The 27956-nt window shown below is 56.5% G+C and overlaps 2 protein-coding genes across 6 annotated transcripts in view; one reads left to right on the top strand and one right to left on the bottom strand.

Moving 5' to 3' along the window:
* Positions 1-6159, top strand: part of C19H19orf44 (chromosome 19 C19orf44 homolog) — a 23960-nt gene extending 17801 nt beyond the window's left edge. For 2 of the 4 annotated variants that reach the window (XM_050769542.1, XM_050769543.1), the window contains exon 8: positions 1940-2161. In XM_050769542.1, the coding sequence (XP_050625499.1) occupies positions 1940-2011 (72 nt within the window). In that variant the 3' untranslated portion in view covers positions 2012-2161. The other 2 variants (XM_050769544.1, XM_050769545.1) reach the window with 2 other exon arrangements.
* Positions 2746-27956, bottom strand: CHERP (calcium homeostasis endoplasmic reticulum protein). Of its 2 annotated transcripts, none has more exons than XM_050769493.1 (17): positions 27788-27956; positions 27304-27477; positions 20321-20505; positions 17879-18016; positions 17571-17722; positions 15732-15876; positions 15548-15637; positions 14599-14851; positions 13563-13738; positions 10735-11170; positions 7525-7763; positions 6327-6460; positions 5633-5719; positions 5182-5325; positions 4964-5080; positions 4435-4529; positions 2746-4209 (listed from the first exon to the last, which is right to left on the bottom strand). In XM_050769493.1, the coding sequence occupies exons 1-17, from the start codon at positions 27810-27812 to the stop codon at positions 4016-4018; spliced, it is 2784 nt and encodes a 927-aa protein (XP_050625450.1). In that variant the 5' UTR covers positions 27813-27956; the 3' UTR covers positions 2746-4015. The 2 variants fall into 2 exon arrangements, with proteins under 2 accessions (XP_050625450.1, XP_050625451.1); XM_050769494.1 differs by having other exon boundaries at positions 15732-15843.

Below are 27956 nucleotides of genomic sequence, written 5' to 3'. Positions count from 1 at the left end.
TAGCTGGGACTACAGGCGCCCGCCACCTCGCCCTGCTAGGTTTTTGTATTTTTTTAGTAGAGACGGGGTTTCACCGTGTTCGCCAGGATGGTCTCGATCTCCTGACCTCGTGATCCGCCTGTCTCAGCCTCCCAAAGTGCTGGGATTACAGGCGTGAGCCACCGCGCCTGTGTAACGCCATTTCTATAAAGAAATTTGCGGCCAGGTATGGTGGCTTGCGCCTGTAATCCTAGCACTTTTTGGGAGGCTGAGGCGGGTGGATCATCTTAGATCAGGAGATCGAGACCAGCCTAACATGGTGAAACCCTGTCTCTACTGAAAATACAAAAAACTAGCCGGGCGAGGTGGCGGGCGCCTGTAGTCCCAGCTACTCGGGAGGCTGAGGCAGGAGAATGGCGTGAACCCGGGAGGCGGAGCTTGCAGTGAGCCGAGATCACGCCACTGCACTCCAGCCTGGGCGACACAGCAAGACACCATCTCAAAAAAAAAAAAAGAAAAAGAAAAAGGCGTTATACTATACACAGTCCTTTATGGTGATCTATTTATAAAGTTTATGAATTTTTTTTGTTTGAGACTGACTTTCGCTCGTTGCCCAGGCTGGAGTGCAATGGTATGATCTTGCTTCACCACAACCTCCCCCTCCTGGGTTCAAGTGAATCACCCTCCCGAGTAGCTGTGATTACAGGTGTGCATCACCATGCCCAGCTAATTTTTCATATTTTTAGTAGAGACAGGGTTTCTTCATGATGGTCAGACTGGTCTTGAACTCCACACCTCAGGTGATCCACCCGCCTCAGCCTCCCAAAGTGCTGGGATTATAGGCGTGAGCCACCGCCCCCTGCTTTAAACATTTTATATACAAATTTTTCAATGTTTATTTCTAACAAGTGATGTTCAAGGCCAGGCATGGTGGCTCACTCCTGTAATCCCAGCACTTTGGGAAGCTGAGGCAGGGTGGGTCGCTTGAACCCAGGAGTTCGTGACCAGCCTGGGCAACATAGCAAGACTCCATCTCTACAAAAAATACAAAAACACTAGCCGAGCATAGTGGTGTGTGCCTGCAGTCTCAGCTCTTTGGGAGGCTGAGGTGGGAGGATCACTTGAGCTGGGGAGGTTGAGGCTGTAGTGAGCGACATAGCAAGACTCTGTCTCAAATTACCAACCATAATGCGATGATAATACACAAACCAAATTTACCAAGTATCAAGGAATGTCCAGTGTTGAGATTTCTGCTTGTCTCATTTAAAGTTGTGTGTTTTGTTCCAATTTTGTAATCCAGATCCAAAGTCCATACTACCTGATGTGTCCTTTGAGCCTCTTAAGTCTAGAGCAGCGACCAGTTCTCAGCATTGAGTGGTTGGGGATCCTCAGGAAGCCCCATGAAAGCGATGCTGGGCCTGCAAGCAGGCTGGGCGTTTCTCCCATGTGCCTCGGGGACGCCGTTTTGGAACTGCGCCCTCGGGGTCCCCTGCACGCCAGGCCTCTCGTTTCCCTGTGGTTTATCTGCTGAAGAGGGCAGGCTGTGAGTCCCATGGGTCTCTACAGTCTCAGCTTTGCTCTTTGCACCCCTCTGGGGGCTTTGAACTATGCCTCTGTTGGGTGTCCATCAGCCAATCCGATGCAGGCAGAAGCCAGCTGACTGTGCCACCTGGCTGCAGCCCACCATAGCTCCCAGCTGCCTGCTCCAGGCGCTTCTCCCTGATCTCAGCCACTCCAAGGGCACCCACAGGCACCCCTCCCTTTCTGTCAGGGCTCCCCACTCGCAGGGCTGACCTGGGTGTCCCCCTACCCTCAGTGTTCCCGCAGCCCCGTGTGCCAACCTGTCACACACATCCTGTGGTTTTACGGACAGGTGCCGGCTCCACTCCCTCCTCCAGCATCCTGTCTCAGAGTGCTGAGGTGACGATGGTGACGGTGTGGTCTGTCCTCTACCTGACAGTACATTAGGCGCCACAGACCTGCCCCGCTGACCATGGAGGACGCGCTGGAGGAGGTGAACAAGGAGCTGTGAGCACCAGCAGGTGGAGCTTGATGTGACATCTAACAAAAGGTACTCTGTCCTGTGTACTCAGGGTGCACACACACAAACACAGAGCTCATCAGTGTCCAAGTGTGACGTTCCGTGGTGGGGCAGGCAGTGCCGGGATGAGGGACACACACACAATCAGCATCCAGGTGTGACATTCCGTGGTGGGGCAGGCGGTGCCGGGATGAGGGACACACACACACACACACACACACACACACACACAATCAGCATCCAGGTGTGACATTCCGTGGTGGGGCAGGCAGTGCCGGGATGAGGGACACACACACATCAGCATCCAGGTGTGACGTTCCGTGGTGGGGGAGGCAGTGCCGGGGGTGAGGGCCCCAGACTCCTCTGAGCCAAATCCCAGCTCAGTGACAGCTCTCCCAGCAGCATGCCCAGCTCCATGACACCACAGGCCAGGGGAAATAGTTTCAGTGGAGCTGTCCCTACTCACAGCAGGACAGGGGCCACCAGCCTCTGCAGAGCAGCTCCACCCAGGCAGGTCCTGGCACCCCAGCGAGCCAGAGGAAGGTGGGGTGGACGGCAGAAGCCCTGCTCGAGGATATCGACATGGGACCAGGTCAGCACGCTGGGGACGCCACGTGAGCCCCTGGGTGAAGCCTGTGACCCCAGGATGCACAGCTCAAACCAGGACATGCGTCTCCTCAGTCAGCCCGAGCACACCTCTGACTTACACACGTGTGGGAGAAAGGTCTTTAAAAAAAGGCTTTATTTGAAGGCAAAACAATGAAATCCACAAGAAATTACTAACAGCACGTGTTTACGTCTTATCCTGAATCATACATTTTAACAATTCACAGCTACAGGAAATCTAGAACAAAATCAAATATTCATCACGTTGGGTTGAAAAGTTGGAGGATTTCGCATCTTATTGAAAATTTTTCAAAAATGTTTTTGTACAAATGAATGGCATTGCGCCAGGCTGCCCACGGACACCACGTGTGGCCGATTCCCAGCAGTTGCCCACCAGCTTCCACAGGGGCAGCTCCCTCCTGGCCTCCCCTCCCTTCACGGGTGTGAAATGAAATGACGGAGCGGGAGGTGCTGGCTGGGGTCGGGCTCCACGCTCTGGATGGGACGGGGCCATAGCACACGCCAGCCGGTGCAGGGTTCTTCCAAGTGCGAAACTCAAGCAGGGGATGCGACGGGCACGGACTCCAAGGGAGCGCTCGACCTGAAGTGTCTTAGGCTGGTTTCCTGTTGAATCTTCTGTTTCCCAGATAACAGCAAATGGCTACATTCCAGAAAAAAAATATCAACTTAAACAACTAAAATAACTGAACTAAGGGCCAGTACGCCTTCGAAGAATTGGGTTTCAGAATCTCACTGGGCCCCCTCTCAGGTCAATATTCTTTCTAAAACTAAACCAAGGGGAGTAAAAATGAAAACCCTGCTTCACTTTGCAAGTCAAGTCAAAAACGTTGTGTTTCTGTTTTTCAATCTGCGGGCAGTCATGGCACTGGGCCTCAGCTTTGTCCCTACACAGCCGAGGGGAAACCGGGTCAGGGTTGGTGGGCGCTGGGAGCTGGAGGACGGAGCTGGGGCGCCGGCTCTGGCCCAGCCCAGGCCGACCCCTCCCGCACATGCTCCTCCTGGAGCCTAAGAGGAGGCTTCAATCTGACGTAGGGCAGATGCACATCCATCCCTTCATGGGTGAAGAATTCTTACTCGGGGCGGAGGGTCTTGTGTTTCTTGCTTCACTGTACAAGGAAATGAGCCTGGGGCCCTGGTGGCTGTAGCGCCTCCTGGTGTGGTCTGTGGGTGGCGCCCGTGCCCTCCACGCCATGGAGCATGGTGTTCCCATTGGGCATGCGCTGGTCTTCCTTCTCTTCCTGTGGCTCTCCACAAGTGGAGACGGTGTGAGAACTGAACTGTCACCGTGATCTTCCACTGCCAGTCAGCCAGGAAGGTCCCACGGCCGGCACCGCTGGCCACCGGCGCGGCGCTTCCCGGCATGGGCGCCTACTTACACTCGTCCCTGGCCTTCATGCGGGCAATGAAGGAGTAGCTCTTGTTCCTGCGGTAGTTCTCGTAGGGGTCGTCCAGGGCCACGCCCACGCCTTTATACTGGTCCCACTTATCCCGGACGTCCCCGCCCTTGATGGGGTCCTGGATCCCTTGCTCCTTCGCGCCGAGGCCGCCAGAGCCACTCCAGCCTGGAAACAGAGACGCACACTCACAACCACGACAGGACGGAGGCAGATGGGGGTGCACATGGGGGACTGAATGTCCAGACACGCAGTGTAGACATGGGAAATGGGTAGAGAAGTGGCCTGACTCCATCCATCCCCACATGCACTGAGGGAGAGAAAGCGCTGGCGACTCCCGGGTCCAGCACGCTTGAGGACCCTTCCCGTGCCCTCCCCATTCCCCCGCCTTACCCATCTTCACCAGCATCTGATGGCCTTTGTTCTCTTCTCCGAGTCTTGAGTCAGGGATGGGAGGTGCCGAATTAGAACCCAGACCAGCAGAGGAACTAAAATCGAGACAGGTTATTCTTTTAAGAAGTAACTGAGACATTTATTGGAATGACAGTGATGAGGGCCTCACAGCTGCAGCTTGCGTGCATGCTCACTGTCGCCAGGTGACACTGTATGCAGATTTTGCGTCTCTACCCGTTCATCGTGTCTCAGCTAGACAAGGGGGCTCCAGACGCTGGCCCCCACCCCACGCTCAGCATTGAGAGCAGGGCACCTCGAACCCCGATGGTGGTTAGAAAGCAGACCCCAGCTACCGCCTCAGGCTTTGCCAAGTGACTGTGGTGAGGGTGAGGGTGCCACTGTCCCTGGGCTAATGCTGGCGGCCTCCTAACTCCTAACATAGTCTCCTAACCACCAGTGTTTCCACATTCACAGCAAAGCACTGCAGCATCCCAGCGTTACCAGCGCGGCAGTTAAGACAGGATCTTACGGCGGGGTGGGGCTCCTGGACCGTGACCGGCGTCTTCTTCCTGGGGAGTACGACTTGGACCGGGACCGTGACTGGGACCGGGAGCGGCTTCTGGAGGAGCGTGACCTGCTCCGACTTCTGCAGGGAAGGGTGCCCAACGGTCAGCAGCAGCCAGGCGTCGTGGGGAGGCCACAGGAAGAGGCCTCGGGCACTGCCCTCCTGCAGCAGCCTCTGCCTACCTGGATCTGGAGCGGGAGTAGGAGCGGGAGCAGGAGCGAGACCTTGACCTTGAGTACGAGCCTGAAGACTTGGAGGATCTTGAGTTGGAGCGGGAGGAAGAACGCCCTCGACTCTTGGATCTGCTCCGAGACCTCGAGGGTCCACTGTGGGGAGAGGCCTGATGATCGCGTGCCCCTGTGGCAGCCCACCCTGGCCCTCAGGTTCCCGGACGACCCCAGATGCAGGGTGTGGCTGTGGATGTGGCGCCATGGCCACACAGCGGTATCAAGTTCCTAAACAGTGTGGCCGAGCCTGCTGCTGTGCGAATTCAGGCCGTGTGGAAAACGCCGCCCCACAGGCACAGGCTGTGTGAGGGTGGACGTGCTGAGCGTGTCTGGAGTCTACTCTAAACCCTCCCATCGCACGTGGTGGGCTCTGGCCGCCCGGCCACTGCAGACGTCTGCGCTTTACCTGTTCCTCTTCTCCTGGCCTTTCCTCCGCCGGGCCCGCATTTTTGCTCGGAAGAACTCATAGAGGCCGTTCTGCTCCCAGCCTTCACTGTAAGACACGGCATTCCCTGTGTGACCACGTGACGCCCACCCACAAGGAACTCGTGGAAAAGTCATCAGGAGTTAATCCACAGAACCTTGGAGAGTACATGGCCCTGTGGCTGTGGGCTCTGAGCATGGGTGCAGCAGACCTTGGCTCAGGGTTCCCACGGGGCTGTCCTCCTGCAGCCCAGTGGCTCCTCTGGTGCCCATGCCCTTGCCACCCTGCTGTTCCACTGAGGTGGTGGAGACTGATGGTCTGTGGAACTGGGGAACAGGAACACTGACTCATGGGTAGACAGGCCTGCAGCCCGGCACGGGAAGAAGGGGTGACCACTGGGAAGGGTGGGCTGAGGGCCCTGTGGCAGCCGGCTGCTTGAGACGTGCCGCCATACCACACCTTCCCTAAGTTCTTCTGATGTGTCTCCATTAAAATGCCCTCCACTGAGGGCCACGTGTGTGCTGTGCCTGTGACACACACACTTGTCACTCGGGCAGGGGGGCAGTTTCTCCTGAGGGACAGCCACATTTTCTAGCCTGGGCAGAAGGTGTGGCTGTTGGGAGCTGGGAGAGGAGATAGAGGCCTCCTGCCCGCCCCACCGACCTGGGCCCCTTACCTGTTCCTGGGTCTGTCGTGGGATGGGGGGCTGTAGAAGGCCTCCACCGCAGCCAGCAGCCTCTCGCTGGGCGGCATGGGGGGTGGAAGGCGGATGTCTTTAGGGTCCAAAGGCTTGTACTCGTGATCTTCCAGCTAGAGCAGAGAACCCAGCTGTCACCATGCCTGGGCAGAGCCCTCTCAGGCCCACCCAGGGTCTGCAGGGAGTGGGGTCAGGGCAGGGCCCAGGTTCAGTGTCAAGGGTGCCCTGGGCACCAGAGCTCCTCATCCGTCCCTCTTGGGGAACCCACACCAACCATGGTGGGTCACAGCTGCTCTGAGGCTGATGACAATCACAGGGTTTTCTCTTCAGAAAATCACCCACAGGGGACATGGTCTCCAAACTCAGGTGACAGGAATACTCACTGGTTTATTCACAGGCATGCGGCGGGCCCCTCACGTCACCCTTTGCTCACAATGCCTACCCTGGGCCCCTCCCTCAGAACAGCCTCAGCCCCAGCCCTGGAGCCCACTGGCCTGTCTCCTTCTGCTCCGTCTCTGTCCTCCCGTTGAGGCCCTGCCCTGCCTAGCTCGCCTGGGCCCTGCCGCCCGCAGCTCTCCCTGCTGCTCATGGCTCCATGAAGTCCGCCTGGACTTCAGATGGACGGGTCTGAGGGAGGATGGGAAGTGGCAGTGGCTAGCACGCCCTTGGAGCCCCAGAGCCCCAGCCCTGGCCCTTTCTTGCCTCACCTCCTCTTGCCCTATGCTCCGGCCACCCCACACTGGTACCAGCTGCTGCCAGCCCTGCCTGGCTCCTCCAGGACCACCCCCTCCCTGTGTGCTTGGCAGGCACAGCTCACAGGTGGCTCCTTCTAAGACATTCCCTCCATCAGCAGCCCTGGGACAAGGTGCTTCTGAGGGCCTAGACCGAGAAGGATGAAGGAAGGAGTCCAGCCTCAGAGCCCAGCCGGACCTGCAAGGCTGAAGCTCGCCGCAGCGGGAGGGATACGAGGGGCAGGGCAGACATGGCGTCGCTCATGGCCACACCATGCAACTCCAGTTCAGACGCCTCCCACTGATGGATCAGGGTCCCTAGGGGGTGGGAGATGAGGAAGGGGCGCCCCAGGAGGCACCCAATCCTGTGTGTTCACTTTTCACCAGGAGAAATGGGGGCCAGCGTGGTGAGCATGCTCAGCTTGGAGCCCACCGCGGGGCGTTACCTTCACGAGGGGGGCCATCAGCCCGGCAGGGAGATCGAAATAGGGCACGTTGGGGACCAGGCTGGGGTCATCGTGGTTGATGTGGGGCGGGCCCTGTCGCCGCATGTGTGGGGGCTGCCCGTTGAAGCCGTGGGGGGGAGGGCCGAAGTCGGGGTGCTGGGGTCCAGCCCAGGGCGGGTGCTCGTTGATACCAGGATGAGGCATGCGATGGCCAGGGTGGTGGTGAGGGGGGCCCATTTCTGCAAAACAGAGACTTGTCTCAGGACCACAGGCCAGTCAGGATCTCCTAGGTGACAAGTGCTGGAGGGGAGGGCCTCAGTGAGGGGCCAGGAGGCCAACCCTCCCGGGAGCCTGCCCAGCACCTTCTCTCACTGCTCTAGACCAGGAAGCCAGGCAGGGAGGAGCCAGGCTCTGAGGGGCCTGTCCCGCACCCATAGGCACAGCCGAGAGAGCTTGAGGCTGAGGGAAGAGAACCACAAAACCCCCAAACTGCAACGTGAGGGCTAAGTTGTGACCCTCCGAATCCATACGCCGAAGTCCCAGCCCCCATAGCTTAGCTCAGGACGGAACTGTATTTGGAGACAGGGCCTTTAAAGACACAAATGAGTTAAAATGAAGCCATGGTGGCCCTAATCCAATGTGACGGGTGCCCTTATAAAGAGAGATTAGGACACAAACATGTAGAGAGAAGACGGTCACCTATGAGACAAGGAGACAGGCCTCCAAGACACTAACCCGAATCTGCCACACCTTCACCTCAGACCTCCAGCCCCGAGATCCTTAAGACAAATACATTCCAGCTGTTTAAGCCATCCAGGCTGTGGGACTTTATCATGTCAGCCCAAGCCAAAAAGTAAAAGCAATAAATGTGCCCAGCGGTCTCCAAACTGCATTTATAATCAGGAATGTCTTTAAACATACAATGCTGGGCACGGTGGCTCACGCCTGTAATCCCAGCACTTTGGGAGGCCAAGGCGGGTGGATCACTTGAGGCCCAGAGTTTGAGACCAGCCTGGCCAACATGGCGAAACCCCGTCTACTAAAAATACAAATATTAGCTGGGCATAGTCGCTGGTGCCTGTAATCCCAGCTACTGAGGAGGCTGAGGTGGGAGAATCACTTGAACCTGAAAGGAGGCTGCAGTGAGCCAAGACTGTGCCACTGCACTCCAGCCTGGGTGACAGAGTGAGACTCAGTCTCAAAAAAACAAACAACAACAACAAAAGGCCAAGTGTGGTGGCTCACACTTGTAACCCCAGCACCTTGGGAGGCTGAGGTGGGAGGATCACCTGAGGTCAGGAGTTCGAGACCAGCCAGGCCAACATGGTGAAACCCTGTCTCTACTAAAGGTATAAAAAATTAGCCAGGTGTGGTGGTGGGTGCCTGTAATCCCAGCTACTCGGGAGGCTGAGGCAGGAGAATCACTTGAACCTGGGAGGCAGAGGTTGCAATGAGCTGAGATTCCACCACTGCACTCCAGCATGGGCAACAGGGTGACGCTCTGTCTCAAAGAAAAAGAAAAAGGAAAAAAAAAAAAAAAAAAAGGAAGCACTAAAAGATTAGAAATAAATTGAATGAAAAAGATACTGGGCATGGTGGCTCACATCTGTGGACCCAGCCACTCCAGAGGCTGAGGTGGGATGACTGAGAGTAGCCTGGCCAACATAGCAAGACCCCATCTCTATTTAAACTAAAAGATAAAAAATTTTTTAAGGCCGGGCGCGGTGGCTCAAGCCTGTAATCCCAGCACTTTGGGAGGCCGAGACGGGCGGATCACGAGGTCAGGAGATCGAGACCATCCTGGCTAACACGGTGAAACCCCGTCTCCACTAAAAAAAAAAACTAGCCGGGCGAGGTGGCGGGCGCCTGTAGTCCCAGCTGCTCGGGAGGCTGAGGCAGGAGAATGGCATGAACCCGGGAGGCGGAGCTTGCAGTGAGCGGAGATCGCGCCACTGCACTCCAGCCTGGGCGGTAGAGCGAGACTCCGTCTAAAAAAAAAAAAACAAAAAAAAAAAAAAAAAAAAAAACATTTCTTTAAAAAGAAAACTTTTTTTTTTTTTTGAGACAGGGTTTGTTGCCCAGGGTGGAGTACAGTGGTGCGAGCATAGCTCACTGCAACCTCAGCCTTCTCTGAACAGCTAGGACCACAGGTACCCGATACCACTCCGAGTGTTGATTTTTTAAACGACCTAATAAAACGGGAAAATGGGGCGGGGCACGGTGGCTCACGCCTGTAATCCCAACACTTTGGGAGGTCGAGATGGGTAGATCATGAGGTCACGAGATTGAGACCATCTCGGCTAACACGGTGAAACCCCGTCTCTACTAAAAACACAAAATAAAATTAGTCGGGCGTGGTGGCGGGCGTCTGTAGTCCCACCTACTCAGGAGGCTGAGGCAGGAGAATGGTGTGAACCCGGGAGGCGGAGCTTGCAGTGAGCCTCTGCCACTGCACTCCAGCCTAGGCAACAGAGCCAGACTCCGTCTCAAAAGTAAATAAAATAGGCCGGGCGTGGTGGCTCAAGCCTGTAATCCCAGCACTTTGGGAGGCCGAGACAGGCGGATCACGAGGTCAGGAGATCGAGACCATCCTGGCGAACACGGTGAAACCCCGTCTCTACTAAAAAATACAAAAAACTAGCCGAGCGAGGTGGCGGGCGCCTGCAGTCCCAGCTACTCCGGAGGCTGAGGCAGGAGAATGGCGTGAACCCGGAAGGCGGAGCTTGCAGTGAGCTGAGATCTGGCCACTGCACTCCAGCCCGGCGACAGAGCCAGACTCCGTCTCAAAAAAAAAAAAAAAAAAAAAAAAGTAAATAAACAAACAAATGGGAAAACTGATGCAAAAAGCAAGCAGCAGCAGTAAAAAGAATGAGGCCCTGCCCTTCCCTAGCCACGGCCACCCACAGCGGGAAGCTTTTCCTACTGAATCTGCCTCATCTGCAGACAGTGCACACAGCTCCTGGGGCGGCTGGGAGGAGGGGACGGAGTTGCACCTCTGCAGCCAGCCTGGCCTAATCAGGGCGGCAAGGCACAGTCTGTGTCCCCACTTCCTGAGAACCCGGGCCGGGCTCTTCGGACGTTCCATGACCCTGTGCCTGTGTCACTGTGCACTCGGGAGCATGCCAGGACCACAAGCAGTGCTACCAGCCTGCTCGGCAGGCCAGCCGTGGGTGCCTCCGCCAGGCCCTACCCGGGCGCCCGCACACTCACCGGCAGGGAAGTCCCCCTGGGGGTAGTCGAAGCGGTGGGGATAGGGCGGCCGCTCGAAGGGGTGCCGTGGTGGGAAGTCGTCCTGCATGAAGCGGGGCGGGAAGCGGTTGAAGTTGTGGGGGTGTGGAGGCTGGTTGAACTGCGGGTGCTGCTGGTGGGGCGGGAAGGGCCCCCGGAAGTGTGGGGGCCGCTGCATGCGGAAGGGCGGCTCGCGCTGGCCCCCGCCCCAGGGCGGCTGCTCGTGCTGGCTGTTCCAGGGGCCCTCGAACTGGCTGTTCCAGGCCGGGTCAGGCTGGTTGTTCCAGGGCGCGTCGCGCTGGCCGTTCCAGCCAGGGTCACCACGCTGCTCGCCCCACATGCCTTCGTGGCTGTTGTTCCAGGGGGGGCAGTGGGGTGGGCCGCCCTGGTGGTGCGGGTAGGGCGGCTGCTCTGGCGGCTGCAAGGGAAGGGACAGGCGTGAGCCCTGCGTGGTCTGGGCCCAGCGCTTCACAGCATCACAGCGCTGGCTCAGACCATGGAGGCGCTGCCCTGGCCACGTCGGGGATCCTCCTAGGCTGATGCCTGCGGTGATGCTGGGCACCAGCCCTCAACCCGGACCACATGCTGCTGCGAAAGGACCAGACCCCCAACCGCTGCACCTGCATCTCAGTCCCGGGGCTGCTTCTGCCGCTGGGGCCTGCTGCACCCGCATACAGGCCCCGCACGCCAGGAGGCGCTCCCCACTACCACTGCCAGACAAACGCAGCTCTCTCGCCCCTTGGGGGCAATGGGGCGGAGGCACAGACGGTATTGCTTCTCAGAGCACCCCAGGCACCCACGGGGTGGGGCTCACTCTGACACCACCTGCCCTGCCTCACTCCCCCTCTCCCCAAAAGCCATCTGCTGGGGTCAGCTCCCAGACACACTGGGGCGCACACATCCTTGTCTCGGGGTCTGCTTCTGAGGACCCTCCACCCAAGCCAGCATCTTCCTGTGGAATGAAGTCAGGAGGCTCTTCCCTCACCAGCTCCTGCTCTGGAGACTTAAAGCCAGGAGGGCAAACTCCAGCTTGGGCTGGGGAGGGGAGGCGTGCAGAGGCCAAAGAGAAGGCCCGTGTCTGGGGTCACAGCTGGGTAACTGTGCTGATGACCCCTACGAAGGGGAGGCTGGTCCAGGCCGCCACATTCTCCAGGCTTCCAAGAGAAGCCAGAGGGCCAGATATTAAATATGTTTAGTATCTGTTTTTCTTTTTCTTAGTTTGAGACAATCTCGCTCTGTTGGACAGGCTGGAGTGCAGTGGCGTGATCTTGGCTCCCTGCAAGCTCCACCTCCCGGGTTCAGGTGATTCTCCTGCCTCAGCCCCTTGAGTAGCTGGGATTACAGAGGCCTGCCACCATGCCTGGCTATTTTTTTAATCTTTAGTAGAGGCGAGGTTTCACCATGTTGGCCAGGCCGGTCTCGAACTCCTGACCTCAAATGATCTGCCCACCTCAGCCTCCCAAACTGCTGGGATTACAGGCGTGAGCCACCACGCCCAGCCTTGTTTTTCTGTTTTAGAGACAGGGTCTCACTCTGTCACCCAGGCTGGAGTGCAGTGGCATGACCATAGCTCAACGAAGCCTGAAGTCCTGGCTGAACCAGTCCTGCCTCAGACCGCTGTGTAGCTGGGACTACAGGGGTGCACCACCATGCCAGCTTATTTTTATTCTTTGTAGAGATGGAGTTTTGCTTTGTTGCCCAGGCTGGTCCCAAACTCCAAACTCCTGGCCTCAAGCAATCTTCCTACCTTGAGAAATTACTTCTAAACATGTTAAGACCCCACGTGGCCAAGTCAGGCAGGGCAAGCTGCTGTTTTTCAGTGTGGACTGCAGGACGCACTGCTGGCCTAGCGGGGACCCTCAGTGAGAGGCGTGCCCATTGTCTTGAGCCCAATCTTCTGGTCTGCAAAAAGACTGAGACTAGAGACACTAAGGGCCTCTGTTTCCACACCCACAAAACAGGGACAAGAACTGCTCTCCCCGCAGAGGGTACCTGCAAAATGTCCACCACCATCTGACTCCCGGCCAGCACTCGGAGGCGGGAGCTGTCTTTATGGGGGTGTCCAATCTTTAGTGAGGTTCAATTTCATGTCCTGAAGCTGGGGGTGGGAGGCTTAAAGCCACAACCACTAAGTCTCAGTCCAGAGCTAGTCTCCTTGCCATCCTTACACCTGTCCTTGTGGACAGGGAGTCACCTGGAAAGGTCACGCCGCAAAGCCAACCAAGCCCCATGGTCAAGGGGGAAGTCACGTCTGGGAAGGCCAGGGGCTGTGCCTCAGTGCTCTAAGTGGAACCAGCACACTCCAGGGCATTTCCCAGCCATGCTGTGCCAGACGAGGTGGCCCCTGCCTTGGCCCAGGGGTATATGACCCATAGCAAAGCTGCTGAGGTCTCCCAGGGGCAACATGCCTGACATTTCTGACACCTCCTTTCCTTGCAAAAGCACCTTGTTCTTTCCAGGATGACAAAACACTGACACTCAGCTGGCTGACCCTGTTTCAGAAGGACAGGAAACAGAACACCCTGGTGTGCCTCGCGGCGTTCAACTCCCTGCACCCGCAGGAAAATGGGGATCTATACCACACAGAAGCCCCAGCCATCAAAGCTCGGGCAAGGGACATGAAGACCTGTCACTCCACCTGTCCCGGTGCCACAGGAAGACAGGGCTGTCACTAACCCAGCATAAGCTCTGCCACAGAGTATCCCTTGTGTTTCCCAGTGAGCCACTCAACGCCCACCCCACTGCACAGGGGAGGCCGCCCCGTCAGGCCAAGGGTCCCCATCTGCTCCCACCCCAGGTTCCATCAATACCTGCTGCTGGCCCCAAGGAGCCACGGGGTGAGGCTGGTCAAACCAAGGGGGCTTGTTCGGTGGGATCTGGTCGTGCGGCCCAGGGCCCCGGGGGCCAGCGGCTGCGGGATCCTGGACCCCTCCTGGGGCTTCGTACTCTGAAGAGCCGGGCATCTGGATGGGAGGCTTGCTGTCATCTAAATCCAAGTGACAGGCTGTTAGAGCGGGACTGGCAGCAGGAAGTGCTGTCTCCTCTCCACACTACCCCAGAGCAAACCAGGCTACGACTTTTAGCGCCCAATGGATGACTGCTTCAGGACCCCACTAAAACCATGACCATTACCGGCCTCCAGGAAGGGGACGGGGAAGAGGGAAGGTTTCGACCTTGAATATGACATACATCTGTCCTTTTCAAAGCTTTACGAGAAACATGCCTCACTTCTGCCCTCTTGGTTTGCTGAAGAATTTCTGTCCACACTGAATTTGATTAGATATTTTTCCTCTATCTAATTAAAAGACCATTTCCTCACAATCTCTAATTAAAAGATCATTTTCCCACAATCTGTTATGTTCTATCCTATACAATCCTCATGTTCCTGGAACAAATCTTCTTTGATCAGAATGTAATTTTAAAATCCTTTACTAGATTCTGCTAAGATTTTCCTCAGTATTTATGTGTCTTTTTCAGAAGCGACCCTAGACTGCATTTTCTTTTTGAGACAGGGTCTCGCTTTGTTACCCAGGCTGGAGTGCAGTGGTGTAAATACGGCTCACTGCAGCCTCAATCTCATGGGCGATCTGGGTACCTTTCCTCTATTTTTCTCTTCTCTGGGAACAGAAAACAGATCTTTTGCTGTTCAGGAATGGAACAGTTGGAGTTTTACTCTAATGTCACCGGGCTCATGTTTGTAAATGGATGAAAACCTGGGTCTAGGAGCGGGCCTGGGACGATGGAACCAGAGCTGTGTCTGAGGGTGGCAAACTGCTTTCTGACTACACTCGGTGCCCAGCCTCTGGGGGCTGCTTCCTGGGGGCGGGGGCTGAGGGAGCCCCATACCGGGCTGGGTGGTGGGCGGGATGGCAGGGGCAGGTGCTGGGGCCGGGGGCGGGGCAGGCGGTGGAGGCGTGGCCTTGACTTCAGCCTCCATCTGCGGCATCTGGAGCTGCTGCTGCTGCTGTTGCTGCTGCTGCTGCTGCTGGGCCAGGCTGGTGACGAACTCCTCGTGCTGCGTCTTGAGGGTCTGGATCTGCTGCTGGAAGGCCAGCTGCACCGGCTGGACCACCGAGGAGTACTCGTTGATGAGGGTGGCCTGGAAGAGAGAAGAGCACCCACTGCTCAGTACACGGCCTTGGGGCTTGCTGTCTGGCGCCAGAGGACAAACACCTGGAAAGCAGCAGAGCCTGGGGGACCTGGGGCAGGTGGACAGGGAACCGTCATGTGAAACAGCCAACACAGTCTGGGCAATCAGAGCGTGTGCTGGGATCTGGCCAGAGATCTGGGGACGAGGATGTTCGCTGCAGCCTGGTTGACAATTCCCTGACCACAGGAACGAGCAATGACAGCTGTGTCCTGGCTGCTGTGTGGCTGCTCAGAGAACGCTGCCCATCAACATTCTGGGACACGCTCACGGGCTCTGCCTCCCACTCGCCGTGTGGTTCTCAGCAAGAGGGGCTGCCAGAGCCTAAGCCACGTCTGGGCTTCCTCACGCTTCCATCACGCAGGAACATGCTTGACCACCAGAGCAAATGGGCCACATGCAGGGACTCCGAAAGGCCGCCTGGTTCTAGTGTGCCAGGAAAGTCAGGGAGACACACCCGAGGCCTGGGAATGTCACCTGGGACTCTCCAGTCAACACCCACTGGATACTCCTAGCACAAGCAGGGTACACGGGCTCTCCGGCTTCCAGAACCTGCTAGGGTGGCAACTGCTGTCCCCACACTCCCAAGCCCTCCTGAGGCATCTGCCCCAGCTACAGGGTGAGGCATGGGTGGGCAGGGACACTCACCTGGTACTGACCAAGCCCCAGGGCCGGGCTCTGTAGCTGCTGAATGATGGAGTCATCGAAGTAGCCGTTTTTCTCCCAGAGCTGCAGGAGCTGGGGGTGCGAGGAGAGAGAGGCTGGGTCAGCGGGGAGCGGGAAGGCCTGCATATCCCGGTCTCGCCCAACCCCCGGCCCAGGGCCCACGCACCCGGGCGATCTTCTGCTGCTTATCTTCCTCCACGGCCAGGAAGCTGGTGCAGTAGATGGGCACCACGACTTTCTGCAGGGCGGCCAGCAGCTCCCGGGCCTGCTTGCGCTGGCTGTGAGGGAGAGACTTTCCGCGCGTCAGGGCCCTGGGGCGGGACCCGGCCACGCGCCCGTTACCATCGCGGCTCCAGCCTCAGCGCCCTCTGCCTTCTCGGGAATCGGGTCCCCAACCCAGTCGGGGCAATGGCTGGGCTCCCACGAGACCTGTGCTGGTGTCTGGGCTCGAGGAAGGGGACAGACGGAAAAACAGCAAGCAGGGGAGGGAAGAGAATGTGGCCTGGGGCCGTTCTGAGCAAGGCCTTTCGGTCCAGTCCCCTTGAGAGAAAATAACCTTCCCTCCTTCCTTCTTGGGTGGCGCTGTGGATGAAGGGACATGGGGTCCGCAGGAGCCCCTGCCTGTGTGCAATGGGGGGGATGGGACTGCTGTGGAGTGGGGGTCTTGCCCTTGTCACTTGCTATGCACAAGGAAACCTCGGCCCAGGCCAGGCCTCTCGGGAGGAGGAGGGTACTCAGTCCTTCGGGCACCTACAACGCTTTAGAAGAGCGACCGGAGGCCCAGTCGGGGGAGGCACTGGGGCCATGTCCTCTCAGGGCAGCACTGCACTGGACACTGTGCGTAGCTGGCCTGGGAGGCCCCTGCAGCTGCGCAGGGAGATGGTTGCCCCCACGGAGGGACGCGGGACAGGAGGGGAGCAGCTCGAAGTCCCTCAACCCCCAGCTTGCCGCAGGGAGCTCAGGGGAGCAAGGGCCTGGGCCGGGCAGCCGGGAGGACGGACGAGCAGCACATGGCTTCGGACAGAGTGGAGCTAGAGAGGCGCATAGCTGGAGAATGTAGGAAACGGTGCATCCATGCAAGGTGCCCCTGATTCAAAGGCAGGCAGAAGTGGAGGCAGGAGCAGAAGGGCAGAGGTGGTGCGGAGCCGCAGCTCACTTCCCAGCAGGAGAGAAACAGGGACTGAGGTGGGGACAGAAGAGGGACTCAGGCAGTGCTGCATGTGGCAGATGGGGCGAGATGGGTGCTGGCAGCTTGGACCAGTGCAGAGGCGCATGAGGCGCCTGGCCAAGACTGCTGCCTGCTAGGCTCAGTAGCAGTGCTTATCTCCTCCTGTGTGTGCAGACCTTTGGCCTGGGGTTCCATTGTTTTTTTTTTTTTTTTTTTTTGCTAATTTTTGTGAGAAGTGCCCCAGTGACCCTGTAGAAGGAAATACTCAACCAACCTTGGGAAGGGTGGAGACAGCAACAGTGGGAAGGGGTGAGGGCTGGGTGGGGACAGAGGGTCGGCAGAGGTGTCTCTGTTGAAGTCTGAGAGTCGGATCAGGGCTGGAGAAGGGGACCCCAAAGGAGGGTCCTGATGGCTGAGAAGAGTCAGGTGCACACGTGTGCACGCGTGCAAATCAGTGATGAGGGCTGGAGACAGACACAGAGGCCAAGGAGGCCGTGGCCGAGAAGGCAATAAGGAGACGCCAAGAAGCTGCCCCAGGAGAGCAAGGAGTGCAGGGGACAGTGGCCCCGAGGAGGCAGCAATGTGACAGGTGAGGCTGGGGTCTAGGGGAGAGGACAGGGCATGCGGCGAAGGTGCACAGGATGCCTAGACCCTGCAGTCCTGCAGACAGAAGCCTGGCGGCTCACAGAGACCACCCGGCCCGGGCTCCCTGGACAAGTGCCCCCTAGTCTTGGGACAGGCCAAGCCAAGCTACTGATTGGAGCAAGCGGCCACCCAGGAGGGGTTGAGGAGGAGCGCAAGGAAGAGGCGCTTTGGACACAGGGCAGCGGCGCTCACCAGTGGTGCAGCACGTCGTTGATCAGGTAGATGAGGTGCAGCCGCAGCTCAAAGTGTGCCCCGTCAGCCGTGATACGGTTCCGGAGGTGGCCGGCCATCAGCTCACAGTGCGGTGGGGACTTGGCATTGCTGAACATCCAGTTCTTCCCGGCCTGCAACGATCGAGCCGATGACAAGTGAGCAGGGTGCTCACGGCGGGAGGGAAAGGTACCTATCGTAACAGCCCTTAGCCCAGACTGGCTGCGGCAGGTCCTGCCTCAGGGCGAGACCAGGGGGAAGCTGCGCTCTGGGAAGCCCCAGCCCCTCACCGAGATGGCGTCCTTGGTGCACGTGTCGATGATGGGCTGCAGCAGGTTGTCAAACTCGTTCATGTCTAGTTGGGTCTCCTCCAGAAGCTTCTGCATCTGCTGTTCCACCGCGTGGGCCACAGCTGCTGTCACTTGCTCCTGGGTGGGGGGGTCAGTGGGGCCAAGAGCACATGAGGAGGGACCCGCAGCCCGAGCCCTCCGGCCTGGCCCAGCAGGGGCGGGGTGGGGACCTGGTGGGGATGCCCCGACGCTGGGCTGCTCTGGCCATCAGCTCCCTTGCTTGTCCCCAAGCATGAGGAGATTCTGTCTCTCGTGCCTGCCGTGAATCTGTGACAGTCCCTCCCAGAGTGGGCAGGGCACTGACAGGACATACCAGGAGAGAACACCTGCCCTCCAGGTAGCCAAGGAAAATACTGCAGCCCAGAGGAACAAACAACCTCTGCAAACCAATTTAACAAAAAACAAAGGCAGGGCGCAGTGGCTCATGCCTGTAATCTCAACACTTTGGGAGGCTGAGGCAGGAGGATTGCTTGAGCCCAGGAGCTCCAGACCACCTGGGCAACATAGCGAGACCTCATCTCTACAACAAATAAAATACAAATTAGTTGAGCATGGTAGCGTGTGCCTGTGCTCCCAACTACTTGGGAGGCTGAGGCGGAAGGATCGCTGGAACCTAGAAGTTCAAAGTTACAGTAAGCTTTGACTGTACCCGGCACTCCAGCCTGAGTGCCACAGCAAGACCTTGTCAACAACAACAACAACAACAACAACAACAAAAAAAAAAAAAAAAAAAAAAAAAAAAAGAAAAGAAAAAGGAGGGATGGTGTGAACAGGCAATAGAGGGAGAGGACACACCCATGGCCTCTAGTAAAACAAGAAGGGAGCAATCTCATTCCTCAATAGGAAATGCAGGTTCAAGTGCAACTGGTAAAAACAGAGCTGCCATGGGGACCAGCAGTCAGTCAGGGCTGGTCAAGGCCAGCCTCCCACTCCATGATGAACTCTGGCAGAAGCTGAGGGTGAGCATTCTGGAACTTTCTTTTTTTTTGAGACAGAGTCTTGCTCTGTTGCCCAGGCTGGAGTGCAATGGCACAATCTTGGCTCACTGCAACCACCTCTGCCTCCCGCGTTCAAGCAATTCTCCTGCCTCAGTCTCCCGAGTAGCTGAGACTACAGACACCTGTCACTGCGCCCGGCTAATTTTTGTGTTTTTTAGTAGAGATGGGGTTTCACCATATTGGCCAGGCTGGTCTCAAACTCCTGACCTTGTGATCCACCTGCCTTGGCCTCCCAGAGTGCTGGGATTACAGGCTGAGCCACCACATCCAGCTGGAACTTTCTGAGAGCAATATGACAGTGTGATTTTACACCCTGAACCTAGTACGAAGAATGAGGCTGGTGTTTTGGAGGTTTGGTATTCTATTCCTCTCGTTTTTCTGGCAATGCACCTGTATTCTTTTATTTATTTTTCCAAGACTGAGTCTTGCTCTGTCACCTAGGCTAGAGTGCAGTGGTGTGATCTCAGCTCATGCAACCTTTTCCTCCCAGGTTCAAGCAATTCTCCTGCCTCAGCCTCCGAAGTAGCTGGGATTACAGGCATGCACCACCGTACCCAGCTAGTTTTTGTATTTTTTGTAGAGACGGGGTTTCATCATGTTGGCCAGGCTAGCCTTGAACTCCTGACCTCATGATCTGCCCATCTCAGCCTCCCAAAGTACTGGGATTACAGGTGTGAGCCACCACGCCCAGCCAATGCACCTGTATTCTATCTGGCAAAAGTTATCAAACTGTTGGACCAGGAAGGACAAAAGGGTCCTTCTGGCCAGGTGGATCACCTGAGGTCAGGAGTTTGAGACCAGCCTGGCCAACCTGGTGAAACCCCGTCTCTACTAAAAATACAAAAATTAGGCGGGTGTAGTGGTGCATGCCTGTAATACCAGCTACTCTGGAGGCTGAGGCAGGAGAATCGTTTGAACTCAGGAGGTGGGGGCTGCAGAGAGCCGAGATTGCGCCACTGCACACCAGCCTGGGCGACAGAACAAGACTCCATCTCAAAAACCATAATAATTTAAAAAAAGGGTCCTTTCCCAACCAACAGCTCCAGGTGACCTAGCTACTGTGTGGTGGGGCCCATGGTAGGCACCAGAGACTGTCTAGCCACAGCTGTTAGGGAGCTTCAAGGGGCACACATCTCCCACAGTCCCACTCGGGGGGTCCACTCCAGGGTGATGGGTGCACGCATGTCCACAGGCTTCACTGAGATGAGAAGCAGCCTCCGTGTCTGGCATCAGGGCTGGGGGAGACAGTGGCTGACATGCACCAAGCCCTGGGTGGCAGGGCGGGCCCTGTCCTCACTGATACCTGTTATTCATTCTGGTGAACAGACGTAAAAACAGGCACAGGGGAGTTGCCGGTGCCTGGCTGAGGAGGGTGGGCCCGTACCTGTCTGAGCGCCAGCAAGTGCTGCTCCTGCTGCTGGAGGTTCCACTGGCTCTGCTGGATGAGCTCGTCCATGGACGGTGCGCCCTGGGCCGGCGGGATGGGCGCGGCGGGGGCCAGCGGGGGCTGTGGCAGGGGCGGCATGGCAGCAGCTGGCTCCAGCTCTGGGGTCTGCTGCTTGCAGATGACTGGAGGGAGAGGAGGGGTGTCCCGTGAGAATGCAGATGGCGGTCTAGGTGTCCCCTTGGCCACCTCTCAGTCACAGGAGCCTCCCTCTCCCCAGGGACTCACCATCCACAAGGGCCTGTGCACAGCCTCGTGCCCACACAAACCCAGCTCCTCCTACTCTTGGGCCCTGCCCTCCCTCTCACAGGATCCCAGCCTCGGCCTTCCATCTTCGGGCTGTCCCCTCCTTGGAGAACCTAGGAAGTCCCCTGGCCACTCTTGCCAGCACCATCCAGTCCTCGCACAGTGTCCTTCCGGCGCAAGTTAAGCCTGAGCCTGCCCACCTCCTCACCCACCTAGGCCCCACTTGGCAGAATCCACGCCTTGGCACCTCTCATCCCCTGACCTCCTCAGGCACTCGCAGGCCTCTGCCACTGTCTCCTAAGCTACCATCCTAAGATGTCGCGGCCACCGGGCCTCTGCACATGTGGCCAGAAAGGCATGGAGCTGCACCTCCCGAACGCACACTGCAGCCTCCCCTACGCCTGCCCTGTCCTTCTACTGACTCTCCTTGCTTTTCCAGCCCTTGGGGACAGAGACTCCTCTGCAATCAGGGGTGCATCAAGTTTGAGGCAGCAGTGAGACACTCATTCTGCTGGCAGAAGCCGGGGTCAGGGTGGGCGCAGGTCCCCACTCTGGTCAGATGGGGCAGGTGGTGAGGTCTCTGAGAAAGGACCCTGCTCATAAGGAGGCCCTGGACAAGAGGACCCGCTTCTCTCTCCGTCTTGGGGCCGCCTGGTCTGAATGTGACTATGTACCCCTGGAGCCCTCCAGACCCCCACTCCAAGGGACCAGGACCAAAGACAAGGGAGGTGGGGTGTCAGGTGGAAGGTGTCGCCCCTCACTGGGTGCTCAAGTCAAGTCTCGGGACTGACTGTGCCTTCCAGTTTGTGCACCCAAGGGCACCCTATAGGATGACCCCCAACTTCTGCACCGAATCCCACCCCTCCCACCGTCCGAGGGACACTGCTTCATGATATTTCTTCTCTCTCTTATTTCCCCAACTCCTCCCTCTTTACCCACCCCCTCCCCAGCAGCATCTAAACACATCGGGCTGGGAGTGGTGGCTCACACCTATAATCCCAGCACTTTGGGAGGCTGAGGCGGGTGGATCACCTGAGGTCAGGAGTTCAAGCCAGCCCAGCCAACATGGGGAAACCCTGTCTCTACTGAAAATGCAAAAAATTAGCCGGGTGTGGTGGCAGGCACCTGTAATCCCAGCTACTTGAGAGAGACTGAGGCAGGAGAATTGCTTGAGCCCACAAGGTGGAGGTTGCAGTGAGCCGAGATGGCGCCACTGCACTCCAATGTGGGTGACAGAGGGAGATTCCGTCTCAAAAAAAAAAAAAAAAAAATTAACACATCAGAACATTCTGGGTTGGAAACCTCTCCCTTCACCCCATGATCCTCTCTAAACGATTTCTCAGCCAAGACTCACTCCAGATCTTCACCTCCCCTTTATCTCAGCCTGGCGCCTGCCTGCCACTCCCCGTCACCCCCCCACCTTCCCCCAGGCAGCTGAGGACACCCTTGCTCAACTCAGCCCCATGGGCCTGTCACAGATGCTTGCCTCCCTTGGCCTCCATGTGCTGCCCCCTCAGTCCCTTTCTCCCCCTTTACCAACCCCTCTCCTGTCGGACCCTCAGATGCTGGGGTGCGCAGCCTGTGTTCTGAGCCCCGTCCTCTGCTCTATGCAACTCCAGGGAACATGAGCTCTTCATTCCTGCCGCTGTGACTGTCAGCTGCACGCTGTGATTCCTAAATCCATCATTTCCATTCTGGATTCCCTGAGCTTTGGCCCTAACCACCGACTGCACGGCCCACTGTGTTTCCAATGGACCTGCGTTTCCTCTCGCCCCCTACACCGATGTCCCCTCCTGTGCTCCCCGCACCATGGCTGGCACCACTATCTGCCCAGAAACCCAGGTCAGAAGGTACATGTGCCTCCCACTGCCGAGCCACATGGTGTCAAGGCATCCTCCTAGACATCACTCCAATCAGTCTATGTCCCTGCTGTCACCACCATGGATCTGCTGTCACCTGCGTCACCCCAGAGCCAGTCTTCCTGCGTCAGGTCCCACCCCTCTACCTCTTTTCAACATGGCAGTCACGGTACTGTCACTTAAGGAGTGGTCCCCGGGCTACCCAGGGGTAACAGTCGGTTATGGAACCAGGAAGTGAGCATTTCAAAACCTTTCTAGCCACGTGATAGTTCACGGTCCACACTGTTAACTGTGCTTTGCAAAAGTTTTGGTCCACAACAGGTTAGAAACTTAAAAAAACAAAAACCAAAAATGGTCCTTCACCACAGAGTTCATGAAGCTCCATTCTAGAACAGCTGAGGCCAGGCTTTAAGGAGCGGGGTGCAGAACTGGCTGTACTGTGGCTAACCCGGCTCTAGAACATGGACCGAAGCCTTCCATGAGTCTCTCCCACGCTTCCAGGATACACTCCTCACCCCTCCCCAAGCCAGGCCCCTGACTCCTCCCCACGCCAGGCCCCTGACTCCTCCCCACGCCAGGCCCCACACACTCCTCACTCCTCCTCAAGCCAGGCCCCCAACTCCTCCCCAAGCCAGGCCCCCAACTTTGTACCCCCACCTCTGGTTACTCCAAGAACCCCTCCTACTCTGGGCTTCAGCCGCGCTAAGCTCTGGTCCCCTATTCCCTCCAAGGGCTCCGTCTTCTACCCGGAACACTTTTCTCCCCTTGTTTTCACCTGGCCAACCCCAAGACACCCTTTAGATCTAGCCAAGATATCATCACCCACAGAAAGCACTTCTTGACCGGGCACAATGGCTCACGCCTGTAATCCCAGCACTTTGGAGGCCAAGGTGGGCGGATCATAAGGTCAAGAGATTGAGACCATCCTGGCCAACATGGTGAAACTGCGTCTCTACTAAAAATACAAAAATTAGCTGGGTGTGGTGGCAGGCACCTGTAGTCCCAGCTACTCGGGAGGTTGAGGCAGGAGAATTGCTGGAACCTGGTAGGCGGAGGCTGCAGTGAGCCGAGATCGTGCCACTGCACTCCAGCTTGGCGACAGAGCAAGATTCCATCTCCAAAAAAAAAAAAAAAAAAAAAAGGGCCAGGCGTGGTGGCTCACGCCTGTAATCCCAGCACTTTGGGAGGTCAAGGCGGGCAAATCATGAGGTCAAGTGATCGAGACCATCCTGGCTAACATGGTGAAACCCCGTCTCTACTAAAATTACAAAAATTAGCCAGGCGTGGTGGCGGGTGCCTGTAATCCCAGCTACTCAGGAGGCTGGGGCAGGAGAATGGCTTGAACCTGGGAGGCGGAGGTTGCAGTGAGCTGAGATCATGCCACTGCACTCCAGCCCGGCAGACAGAACGAGACTCCATCTCAAAAAAAAAAAAAAAAAAAAAAAAAAAAAAAAAGACTTAAGTGATGTTAACCTTGATCACTTGGTTAGGTGGTTGATCTGCCAGGTTTCTCCTGTCAAGTTACTGTTTTCACGTTCCACAATTAGTCACTAAGTCCAGCCAACTCAAGGGGAAGACCACAAAGCTCCATTGTCTGAAGGGGGATGGTAGTATCTATGCATACTATTTGCAATTCTTTTTTAAGATTGGTTTCTTCTCCTTATTTATGGGTGAGCCTTATTAATGACTGGTTTTAATTTTTGAAAAATCAAGTAAGTGCTCACCTTAGCAGTGCATATATTAAAAACCAAATAAATATAAGTGCTTCTATGTGTGTTTTGTGAATCCCATCTTGTACACATAAGGTAAGGGAAATGCTAAGATTTGGAAATAGTTCATTTCCACCAAAACTCATGTTGAAATTTGATTTCCAAGCTGGGCATGGTGGTGTGCACCTGTTGTCCCAGCTACTTGGGAGGCTGAGGCCGAAGGATCACTTGAGCCCAGGCGTTCACAGACAGCCTGGGTAACATAGTGAGACCCCATATGATATGGTTGAGGCTGTATCTCAAAAAAAAAAAAAAAAAAAAAAAAAAAAAAGGAAAGCACTTATTGGCTTTAATCTTCCTGGGCTGTAATATAAACACCCTCTCCTTCCCTATAACAGCACCAGCTTCGAAGTGGCCCCCCCCGAGAACGCGAAAGCAGCCCTCAGCTCAGTCACCCAAGCCAAAGCACCGTCTGAGGTGTCTTCCTCCCCTGCTCATTACACCATCAGGTCGTCAATAACCAACTGGCGCCCAGGTTCATGGGTTCTACCCCTTCAGCCCACCTGCCCCCCACCCTCCCTCCCTCACGCTCAACACACTGACTTAATTCAGACCCCACCATCTCTCACCTGAACAACTGCCCTGTTCGCTCCCCTGCAGGCCTCACTGCTCCCCAGGCTGGTCCCTCTAGCTTGTCCTACACCACTGGCCACACAACCCAAGCCACTCTGTCCCTTGTTTAAAACTCTTGTGGCTTCCCGCTGCCTTTAGAAACGGTTTTAAACTTGGTGTGCTGGGGCTAAGGGAGGATCGCTCTAGAAATGCATAAGCACATACAATATTTTCCTTATGATTTCAGGCAGCTGATCGCTCCCTGCCCACCCCGCCCCCCCATCTCGAACCCAAATAGGCATCAGAAAAATCCCTGGATTGAGTGAGAAAACACAAACTTTTCCCCTGGCATTTAACACTCCAGATCAAACTCTTCCCTCATACAAGCACATTCTTTTCTTAAAGACAGGCCACGTCGCCCAGGCTGGAGTGCAGTGGCTATTTACAGGCACGATGCCACTACTGATCAGCACGGGAGTTTCGACCTGCTCTATTTCTGACCTGGGCCAGTTCACCACCGCTTAGACAGTCTAGTGGTCCTCAGCTCCCAGAAGGTCACCATACTGATGCTGAACTTAGTGCAAACACTCAATCGACACAGTGCACTACAGCCCTGAACTCCCGGGCTCAAGCAACTCTCCAGCCTGTCTCCTGAGTAGCTGGGGGCACAGTTGTGTGCCACTGTGCCTGCCAATACGCACACAAACTCTCCCCCTCTCTCAGTCTCTTATTCAAGAAACTGCACCTTTGCAACATCCTACTCTCTCATCAGCCTTTCAAGTTTTTTTTTTTCTTTTTTTTGAGACAGAGCCTCACTCAGTCTTGCAGGCTGGAGTGCAGTGGCATGATCTTGGCTCACTGCAACCTCCACCTCCCAGGTTCAAGCGATTCTCCTGCCTCAGTCTCCTGAGTAGCTGGGACTACAGGTGCCCACCATGCCCGGCTAATATTTTTTGTATTTTTAGTGGAGATGGGGTTTTACCGTGTTGGCCAGGTTGGTCTTGAACTCCTGACCTCAAGTAATCTGCCTGACTCAGCCTCCCAAAGTGCTGGGATTTCAGGCACAAGACACTGTGCCTGGCCTCCTTTCAAGCGTTTTTTCTTTCTTTTTTTTTTTTTTTTTTTTTTAGATAGAGTCTTCACTCTGTCACCTAGGCTGGAGTGCAATGGCGTGATCTCGGCTCAATGCAACCTTCACCTCCCAGGTTCAAGCAATTCTCCTGCCTCAGCCTCTCCAGTAGCTGGGACTACAGGCATGTGCCACCACACCCGGCTAATTTTTGTAATTTTAGTAGAGACAGGGTTTCACTGTGTTAGCCAGGCTGGTCTCAGACTTCTAACCTCAAGTGATCTGCCCACCTCAGCCTCCCAAAGTGCTGGGATTACAGGCATGAGCCACTACGCCTGGCCACCTTTCAAGCTTTTTCTTTTTCTTTGAGAGGGAGTCTCACTCTGTCACCCAGACTGGAGTGCAATAGTGTGGTCTTGGCTCACTGCAACCTCCACCTCCCGGGTTCAAACGATTCTCCCACCTCAGCCTCCCGAGTAGCTGGGACAACAGACGCGGGCCACCATAGCCAGCTAATTTTTGTATTTTTAGTAGAGACAGGTTTCACTGTGTTGGCCAGGCTAGTCTCAGACTCCTAACCTCAAGTGATCTGCCTGCCTTGGCCTCCCAAAGTGCTGGGATTACCGTATGAGCCACTACAACCAGCCTCCTTTCAAACTGTTTAATCGAACACCAACTGTGTGTTACATATTAAGGTACAATGACCCAAACAAGGTCTCTCTGCCCTCGGCGGGCATGCAGTTCAGGGGACAACCACCTCTCAATGTCCACCTACCTGGCAAACTCCTAGTTATTCATTCAAACAATCTAGAGACTGGGGGTTGGGTACTGAACATGACAGATGTGATACCTGCCCTGAGCAGCCGCACCACCTGGTGACTATCCATTATTCAAAGGCCACTTCTGCTTCCTAACCTTAACCTTCTTGAGAGCAGGACTGGAATCCCGTTGCTCAACTGAACGAACATTGATAAACATTTGCCAAGAACTAAAACTCAGAGGGATAATTCTTTTTGATTTGTGCTGCAGGCACCTGAAACGCACAAAAGCCTTGCTGGACCCACAGGGAGACCGCAAAAGGGGCTGGGCAGTGCCTGTCCCATGGGCTCCCATCCGGCCTCTATCACTTCCTCCCTAGAAAACACTAAAACAATCACGCTACTCCTGCTCATCTCCGTTATCAGTCTGAAAAACAGCAGCAAAGTCCCTGATCCAGAGCCCAGGAGGAGTATCGAAAACCTCGTTGTTTTCCATTACAGTGGCACCCTGCAGCCGCTCTGTGCAAGGCCGTGGGAACAGCGGAACAGGGATCGTGTGGACCGAGCTGCTCCACTCCAGACAGTAAACGACCCAAAAGAAAGAGGTTTGTGGCAGAGTCCGAGAAAGGAAGCGCTCGATGGGGCGGCCTGAGTGCCGGAGGGAACTCACGCTGCTGCTGCTCCAGCGCCAGCTTGCACTTGTAGTAACTGTAGAATTCGCCTCCGAACAGAAACGAGAATTTGGGGTTGTCTTTCTGCTTCTCCATAGTCATCTTCTCAAACTCGGGCCCATTGCGAGCCACGAACTGGGCGAGCTTGTCGATGACATTTCGAAGCTCCTGATCTGGAGGACGGAGAAAAGGCCACGCGGGGCGTCAGCGACTACCGCCCAAAGCCGGGGAACTCGGCGCCCCAGCCCCCGTCCGCCGTGCCGGGGACCCCAAGGGGGTGGGCCCCAAAGAGGCCGCCCTTGTACGGGTCCCGATAAGGGCCACACGCTCGCTGGGAATGCGGGGACCCAAGGGAGAGGCCGCAGGCGAAGCCGCGAGGCCGAGCCCCGCCCCCTCCCAGACCCGGGGACTCCGGGAGGCGGGGCCGGCCAACAGGAGGTTCCAGGGAGAGAGAAACGGTCTCTCGGTCGGTTTGGGTCTCACCATCTGGGGGCAGCGGCATCTCCATGGCTCCGGCCGCGGGGAACGTCCTCCGGCGCCACACGATCGACCACCAGCGCCGTCTGCAGAAGCCGGCCGGAAGTGGCGCGAGGGAGCCGTTTACGGCGGGCTTCTAGGGCCGCTTCCGCCCGCCACTTACGGCCGTCGCTGG

The sequence above is a fragment of the Macaca thibetana genome, chromosome 19, assembly GCF_024542745.1.
Source record: "Macaca thibetana thibetana isolate TM-01 chromosome 19, ASM2454274v1, whole genome shotgun sequence".
Classification (NCBI taxonomy): Eukaryota; Metazoa; Chordata; class Mammalia; order Primates; family Cercopithecidae; genus Macaca; species Macaca thibetana.
This window is presented reverse-complemented; position numbering and strand designations above follow the sequence as displayed.